Source organism: Triticum aestivum, chromosome 7A, assembly GCF_018294505.1.
Source record: "Triticum aestivum cultivar Chinese Spring chromosome 7A, IWGSC CS RefSeq v2.1, whole genome shotgun sequence".
Lineage (NCBI taxonomy): Eukaryota > Viridiplantae > Streptophyta > Magnoliopsida > Poales > Poaceae > Triticum > Triticum aestivum.
The window spans coordinates 29,420,927-29,429,739 of NC_057812.1; the positions used below are offsets into that span (position 1 = coordinate 29,420,927).

Sequence of the window (8,813 nt, forward strand, 5' to 3'; positions counted from 1 at the left end):
GACGGATTGCACCCAACTTCTGGGAGCGCGTGTGGGGCCCCACCCGGGCACCCCACGGCCAAAATGAACGAAATCCGACAACGAACGCACGTTGCGTCACGTCCGGGCAGTATTTTCTGGGTTTTCTGCCTGGAAAATGGTAGAAAATGCATACAGACTCGAAACGGGATAATTTTTTGCGTGCGTGCCCTGCTAGGCCACAGTAGCACGTGGAAAAAAATTGGGCACGTTTGGCTAAGTTAAAAAAAGAGCATATTTGATTAAGTTTAAAAAATTGGTTAAGATAAATTTTTTTGATACAGTTAAAAAAAATATGCCTATTTCATTTAGTAAAAAAAATGAGGCCCTGCAAAAAAAAAACGCCGGCCGTCTCGATAACCGATGCGCATGCGTGCATGGGGCCGTCCCACTAACAAACGACGCCGCAATCAGCGCTCGGGCGACGTCGTTAGCCGACGTGCATGCAAAATTTCCTTCTACGTCACCCCGTCTCACCGCCGCCGCGATCTGCACGTGCTGCCACCGTACGCCGCCCGTCGCCCCACACTCCAAAACGGCGCCGATGCGGCCGCGCCGGCCTGCCCTGACCTGACCCGTCGCCTTGTTTACGTTGTCGCTGCCTCTCCCACCGTCGCCCCACCGTACAAACTCCGTCGGTGCGCCCGCGCCGGCTTGCGTCCCCTCACCCGTCGCCACTACACGCCGCCGGTGCCTCTCCCATCGTCGCCGTCGTGTAAGTTTTTTTTCCAGTTCTTTTATACAACGAGGCTCATAACAGTATGATGGTATGTGACAGAAATCTATTTGATGCAGTATGAATATCGACGGTGTGATTCCACGTTCTGTTCAAAAGTGGGTTAGCCTAGTTGACAAACTGTCACCAAGTCAGAAATTCAGGTTTTATGAAACGGATATGCAGGGCATGTTTAGAATACCATCGATAAGGATGCGTGATTTTTTGCTTCACTTTTTACTCTAAAGTTACAATCCGAGTAGCAAAAAATTCATGGTTCAAGAGAGTTCTGGAAGTACTGCTAGATGTAAAGGTCTTATTTCATTAAGGCCTGATGATGTGTACTCCATATTTGGTTGGAAAAACAATGGAGTGGATGTTTTTGGCTTTCTTAGTACTGAAGGAGAAAAAGCAACCAAAAAAATACCAGTTAGTTTTGTTAGCAAGAAAAATGGTAAGATCATGATTGATGATCTCATAGAAAAGATTGTGAAGGATAAGAGCACTGATGATGACTTTATTCGGATGGCATTTCTAGTTCTCTTAGGAACTATAATTGCACCAGTGTCTCATGAATACGTTTCGAAAAAGTACTATGCCTTAGTGAAAAATATTAAGTTGATAAGGAAGTTCAACTGGAATGCATTCACTTCACGATTCTGTTTATCGGAGATTGGTAAGCTTCTGCAGGACGGCCATGTTAGGCAGTGGCCCCAGGGGAACCTCGCCCTTTTGCAAGTACGTTTTATTTATTAATTTCAACACTTTTGTTATAAAATGGCATGGAAGAACATGTAATTTAATTAGTTTATGTGTTTTGCAGTACCTATACTGGGAGAAGGTGCAACCAATCACCGGTCCAAAATATGATCCGTTGGCATTGTTGAGCCCGCTGATGAGGAACTGGACGGAAGATATGGCTGTGAGAAGAGACAAATACGACTACGAATATGGTCGTGGTGTTGGCATGGTAATCCTAGTAATCATTTTTTTACATTTATGAAATAAAGTAAAGTGTGCATATGGTTTTTATGTATAATTATCTTGTTGCACTTGTAGATCGATGACAACATTACAGAGGAGTATAGGTTGAAAAAAATTGCGGAAGAAGAAGCTCAAAAAACCAAGAAAGCTAGTAGCAAAAAATCTAACGTTACTGGAACGAGGAAAGAGGGCAGTACCTCGGAGGCTTCGAGCCAGAAGCCTACTATGGACCGGATTTTGAGTGAGATGAATGAGCTTCGGAAGGAAATGCTTCGTTTGCCAGAGTTATGCGCACAGGTAACACTTGAGCACGTCTCTTTAATGTCCATCACTAAATTGAAGAACTAAGATGAAATGTTTTCTTGCAGAGGATGATTGAGAAACTGAACAAAACCGGCGTCTCCTACAAACCCAGTAACCTGGAAGAGGACGAAGAGAATCTGTACGGAGGCATTAATGAGTCTTCAAACGATGTTGGACGTCCGCAAAAAGAGTTTGTATATCAAAAAGATGATTCAGACCGGTTCCGCACACCTTCCAAAATGAATTTGCAAAAGGATGATAACGGCGTTGATGTAACTTCTCGTGAAAACACACCTTTTTACTGCACACCTGAGTACTGGGATAGTTTCAAGGGTGATATGGATGATCCTGTCCAAGTACCAGAAGTATCAGATGAAAAAGCTGCCACATCTTTAGAGACGGAAGAAATCGCATCGCATGCGTCGGTTGGTTCTCAAGGAGTACAAGAGGAAGTGGAGGAGGTTACTGGCAGGCGCAAGCGCAGAGGATCACAACATGTCAAGTCTCCTTATGTGGTCCCTAAACCAAACAAACGTGCAAAACGTTCTGCCAAAGGAAGTAAGTTTTCTGTGTTTCTAATTGTTATTGCGTAATAATTATTTATGTATTTGCGTTTGTAAGTATTTGAGTGGTGCGTTACAGAATTGTTCCAAAATGGTGATGTTAACAAATCTGGTGATGAGTATGATGTGGTGAAAGCGTCCATCAAGTACGTGCGTGCGCATGAGCATTTACAAAAACATGCCAAAACAGAAATTTTCAATGATGGCATGGAAGAAGGTCTCACTGTGAGGAGAGCTTGTCAGATTATTAACCATGAGTGGCTAAGTGGCGACGTAAGTTAATTTCATATATTGTTTTACAATTCATTCGAAAATACCATTGTTAAATCTAACACATTATTTATAGGTAATTGATGCATACTCATCATTTTTGGTCGACAAAGTTAATGATGATCGTTTCATGTTAACAACTTGGAGGATACATTGGTTGCTTCACGTTAGACCCGGAAAGAAGACCGCCGGTAATGATTATGAAGCAGAGTCGCATAGTAATGGACCCGTGAACAGATGTGAGGACGAGTATTTCAAAAAATCAAAGGTAAGTTTGATTGTTAACACGGTACATACATACGATATTATGTGATGATTGTGTTTTATGGTCCTTGTGATGCAGACTTATATTCCTCTAAACAAGCAAAATAATCACTGGATTACTGTCGTCATGCATAGCGGAAAAAGAGAGTTTCAGATTCTTGACTCGTTGATGACCGGAAAACTTGACACTGTTACTAGAGAACTCGTTGAGGACCTGGTAGGTTTAACTTGCAAATGTGCATTTGGTAACATTCGTTTTCTTTAGTACACTGAATGACATGCTTTCCACCATGTTTGTTATATCTTTAGAGAAAACAACTAGCAGAAGATATCCAAGAAGCAAATGCAACCGGAATTGTGAATTATCCGGATGTTTCCAAGTGGCCTATTCAAACGTATGACATGCCAAAACAACATGATGGGTGATTTTTTACTTCGACAGAATGTTGGTCTTGTATGTACAGTAGATATTTAATCTTCGTAAATTGTATGCACTAGGAATTCGTGTGGACTATTTCTCCTTCGATGCTTTCAAAATTGGGATGGTAACAAATGGACAGGCTTATTTTCACAGGTACGCAAGTCATGTTTGGACTACGATGTACAATGAACGCTGTGCTAACACCATTTTTTTTCAGACCTCAATTGATGATTCAAGAGAGTTAATGATTGCGCAACTTATATTTTCGGAAAGAAACAAGCTTGATGAAGTGAAAAACAAAGTTATTCGGATATCAAAGAAGAAGAAATAGATGCGGCACGGAGGAGTTTTGCATGTGATTGGGTGGTACTGGAGGACTTTATTTTCCAAACGCTTTGCGCACTTGCTTATAAATTTTATGTAATACACTCTGCTTCTGAATAGTTATATGTAATAGACTCGGCACTTTTCCAAATGTTTTTTTCTATCCACATGATATTTCGTTTCATAAATATTATATAATGATTTTTTTTGTTTACATGTTTTTTTTGTTGCCGAATAGTTATATGTAATCATGTCGTCGTTAAATTTTTGTGCACTAAACTATGGCAGCACACTGCGTTTTACTTAAAAATTATTTTACATAAAAAAAATGCCCGCCCGTCTCCACGGCGTTTCTTAGTAAGCCCGTCGTTATTAAGCCCAACGGGCGACTACAACAGGCGTTTCGGAGCACGCCGTGGAAACCAGGCCCAACAAGGCAGAATCGACGCGGCACATCGACGGGGTAGTAATCAGAGGAGTTCAATGCAACGACGGGAGCTGAGTATATAAGCAGGTCGTCGTCCCCTTTGGCCGGCGAGGTGGGACTAAACTTGCGTCGGCCGCGGGGTGACCTGGACACAGCCAGACGCGACGTGGGCCGGCCCAAAAAGGCACTGGACGGCGCGGTCTTCTCGACTGCTCGACGCGACGTGGGCCGGCCCAAAAAGGCTATTGACGGCGCGGTCTTCTCGACGGCTCGACGCGCCGTGGGCCGGCCCAGTTACCACCGCTGAGACGCCGCGCCAGTGAAACCGACACAAGTTTAGTCCCACCTCGACGGCCGAAGGCGACGCCGACTAGTTTATATACTCAGCTCCCGTCGTTGTATTGAACTCCTCTGATTACTACCCCGTCGATGTGCCGCGTCGATGCTGCCCTGTTGGGCCTGGTTTCCACGGCGTGCTCCGAAACGCTTGTTGTAGGGTCCCGTTGGGCTTGATAACGACGGGCTTACTAAGTCACGCTGTGGAGACGGGCGGGCATTTTTTTTCTTTTTTTTTTCAACAACAGTTCACAGAGTGCTTCTTCTATTTTGATATATTTGACAGCCGACGGGACTGTAGTAAATACATGCAGAATTCATAAAATAAACAATGAATAGTGAATATTTATATCAACAACAATGTTGTCTCAACATAACAATTGTCACCACAGTAATTTTATTGTAGTTGACAGAAAATAACAAGTCTGAAATGACAATGGTCCGTACGCAATAATCATGTTTCACACATAAAATACTCAACACGAACATAAATTTTACAAATGTTCTTCATATAAATGGAAGAGGTAAAACACTCGCATCGTCTACACTTGAGTCTTCAAGCCCAGTTGTTGCATACAAAAAATATGAGAATCAATGCACCGTTAATGAAACAACAAAACTGACATAAACAAATAATAGACATACTCTTCATTTTTGCTGCATGTGCTCCTGTTATGACCTGAGCCGCTGCATATGCTACATTTTCGTCCAGATTTCTCGTCAAATGCTTTAGGCCTCTCATTTTTTGTCACATCTGGGCCACCCTTACCGCGATCTCTACTGTTCTGCTTAGGTGCGCCCTTGGTGGAAACCTTTACTGGATCACGGACCAGAATATGATCTCGGTTAGGCTCAAATGGATTACTGTTCACGAAGCTTCGCTGAATATCATCTTCATTTCCCTGAATATCCTTATTCACTATAATATCATCCAGAGCTGCCATCAACTTGTCGAATAAGAAAGGATTACTGCATGCGACATGACAGGCTTCTGAAGATTTGATGGTCAACTCACTATATCTAGCTCTGTCCTCACCACTCGACCAACCCCACGCAAACAAATCGCTGGTGCGCTTCACTGGCAGTCCAGCTCGTGCTTTTTTTGAGAATCTTCGCAGGACACAACACTTGGGTATCACAGGTAAGTTCAGTGCATTCAAAACATGAATAATATGCTTGCAAGGAAGCCCTTTGCGAGTCATACTTCGGCAACTGCACTTTATAGTATTTCCCGAGTTACCTGGCGTATAGTCCACATTAAATCTGTGATCCCTGTTATTCTTCCACGCAACCACAAATCTCTGACTATCGGTCCCTGTCAGTCTATCAATTACCTCAAGCTCCTGTACCTTCTTCATATCTTGTTGCAACATATAAAAGTTTGCCTGCGTGAATGCTTTCGCAGCATACGACTCAATGGCCTGACACTCAGTCACTGTTACTGGAAGAGTCTGTGAGGCCGTGTAGTCATCATAAGCTTCATTCTCACGGAGGCGAACAATACAATTCTCGTAGTGTACAATCATGTCAACAATCGTCATACCATAGTCAAGATGAAGGTGCAGGCTGGAGTTCAGACTCTCACTCCTCTGATTACTGCGCATACCAAGGAAAAACCCACCAGACAAATATGATGCAGCCCAAAGCGTCCTCTTCCTGTACATCCTATGGAGCCATGTTTTTATTTTCTCCGTCTGCCATTTGCGCACAAACGCGGCCCATCTCTCCTCAAAAACCTTATGTGTAGTGGCATAGTACAATAATGCCCTAAACTCCTTCAATGACTTGTGGTTGAGGTGTTTCTGCATATTCTTTTCAATATGCCATGAACATAGACGATGCCACACGTCAGAAAGCACCTTCCTAATAGCCCTTATCATCGCTGCATCTCCATCTGTAATAACTGATTTGGGCCTCTTCTGACAGTTAGCTTTCAAGAACGTGTTAAGCAACCAGACATATGTAGCCTCAGTCTCGTCTGAAACAATGGCGCAGGCGAATACAGTAGTGCAACGGTGGTTGTTCAGACCCACAAAAGGGATGAACGACATTCCATACCTGTTCATCTTGTATGTGCTATCGAAGACAACAACATCACCATAGTCTAGATAATCCCGGCGTGACTGCGAATCACACCAGAAGAGGTTTTGGAGCCTGCCTTCAGCGTCAACCGTGTGCTCAAAGAAGAAGTCTGGATCTCTGTCCTTTCTGGTCAACATGATTCCTACGGCAGTATCAGCATCACCTTGTGCAAGCAATTTCATCTTCTCCCTATAGCACATGTTGTACAACTTTGTCCTCTGAAATGGTGACTTTGCATACGACCCATACCTGCTAACGATGTTGTCAAAAATGATATGTTTTCTTATCCCAGCTCCAGACATAGCTAAGATCTCAGCTCTCTCAAATGCTTTCATCTGATTATGAGATCGGAGGAAAGGGACTTCGTCCGGTCGTGCAAGAGTGTGGCTGTGATCATCGGAGAAACTGCTGACATATGAAAGATTGAGCTTTTTATCAAGCTTAACTGTCAAATGGGCTTCGCATAAGAATCGACTCTCCGGTCTAAGCCTGCGGGTCCGGCCTTCCATGGTACAGAACTTGGCCTGTCGTTTTCCTGCGGCGGAACAGAGATACCTCCTCAAGCGCGGAGTCCTTGCGCGATCCTTCGAAAATTTTAGCGAGTCCTTCCTGATACTGAACCCACGTTCTCTCGCGTGCTTGTTGTAGAACGTGTAAACCTCGTCTAATGACCTAAATGTCTTTACCATCACTGCCCAATGCCTATCAAGTGACTCTTGCTGATATTCATCATAGCACATGTCAAGGTCAAACTGATCATCATCGATGTGCTCATCATTCCCGCTAGGACCATCAACACCTCCCTGCAAAATATGACATATAACCTTGCATGTCAATCTCTTCTTATATTCTTACTAACCAAAATTAATGTAAAGAACTTACTTGACTACCGCTCACACTACGAGATGCATGGACCTCGCTCTCGGCATTGTCATCATCTATATTATTACGCTCATTGTCACCATTAGCATTTATCTGTGCACATATAAAGTAACATAAGTGGTCATACAATTTTAATGTCAATCATTTCTCTACAATTTTTTCAACATACCTGGCTCACACTATCTGCATAAAATTGTTCATCTATATCATATTCCTCATCGTCAGCATTGCCATGTACCTGTACAAATTTAAAAGGACATGTTAGTGTCAAATAACTAGTTTTTGTTCAATATATTTTTGTCAACGTTCAAGGTACTTACATTACCACTGTACGATTCATCCTGACTCATATAGTTGTCTCCAGAAGGTTGGTTCGCATTCAATGACGAGGATCCATTATCGCTACCGGAATCATCACTGGCGTATCCGGTTACTTGCTCCATCTATGCACATACAAATAAGGTGTGAGATCAATGCCAACATTCCACAAAAAATCATCGCGAATACAGTAAATTCGTCAACAGTGACATGACTATGTGGCATGCATACAAATTTGAACATACAAAATCATTATGAGGTCATTAAGAAGTCACTACTCTCCTCTCTTATTTAACTAAGTAGGGAATCATTTTGCATTACAAAAATGCACAAAAATGCAATGGACAAATCAAAATCATCAAAAAAAAGAACAAAAAGAGCCATCCTAACCTACTCTGCGCCGTCGAGGGGTCCTCGCCTGGGGTCGACGCCGATGCGTTGCTGCCACCGACGTTGTGGAGGGCGCGTACCAGGACAGAACGGCGAGCGAGCGCTGGGCGTTTCACCGGCGACACGGCGTGTGGTCACTACGGACGCCGTCGGTGCTCGCGACTAGACGGGCACGTCGGGGTCGACGTCGTGACGGCGGTGGACCACGGCGGCGTTGATGATGCTAGGGTTTCCTAGGCGGGGATGGGGTGTCGGTTTCACGGCGCGTGGGTGACTACGGACGCCGCCCGACGTCGTGACGGCGGTGGACCACGGCGGCGTTCATGCCGCTAGGGTTTCGTACGTGGAGTTGGGGTCTCGGGGTGGGGCGTACTTTTTTTTCCTTTCCCGATCGCACTACCGAACCGCACGCGTACGACGCGCGGGAGTACGGGCGCGACGTACACGGGCGGCCGGCCCTACGACGGACGGCGGGTATAGTGTACGTGTAATTTAGTATGGACAATACTACCCCTT

At 44.1% G+C, this 8,813-nt stretch overlaps 1 protein-coding gene and 1 long non-coding RNA gene across 3 annotated transcripts; both read left to right on the top strand.

The window, feature by feature from the left end:
• The first annotated feature begins 1,797 nt into the window (after positions 1-1,797).
• On the top strand, positions 1,798-2,865 carry LOC123152890 (uncharacterized). Its single transcript, XM_044572281.1, has 3 exons — positions 1,798-2,002; positions 2,086-2,578; positions 2,663-2,865. The coding sequence occupies exons 1-3, from the start codon at positions 1,943-1,945 to the stop codon at positions 2,863-2,865; spliced, it is 756 nt and encodes a 251-aa protein (XP_044428216.1). The 5' UTR covers positions 1,798-1,942.
• A 106-nt stretch (positions 2,866-2,971) lies between these two features.
• LOC123152583 (uncharacterized) lies at positions 2,972-3,883 on the top strand. 2 transcript variants are annotated; one of them, XR_006476255.1, is made up of 3 exons: positions 2,972-3,334; positions 3,427-3,539; positions 3,616-3,645. It is a non-coding gene; the product is annotated as an uncharacterized lncRNA (long non-coding RNA). The 2 variants fall into 2 exon arrangements; XR_006476256.1 differs by lacking the exon at positions 3,616-3,645 and adding an exon at positions 3,692-3,883 and having other exon boundaries at positions 2,973-3,334.
• The last annotated feature ends 4,930 nt before the right edge of the window (positions 3,884-8,813 follow it).

Coding starts and splice junctions, on each gene's coding strand:
- LOC123152890 (XM_044572281.1), top strand. CDS start 1,943: ATGGACCGGATTTTGAGTGAGATGAATGAGCTTCGGAAGGAAATGCTT. Junction 2,003..2,085: donor AAATGCTTCGTTTGCCAGAG/TTATGCGCACAG, acceptor GTTTTCTTGCAG/AGGATGATTGAGAAACTGAA. Junction 2,579..2,662: donor AAAACGTTCTGCCAAAGGAA/GTAAGTTTTCTG, acceptor GGTGCGTTACAG/AATTGTTCCAAAATGGTGAT.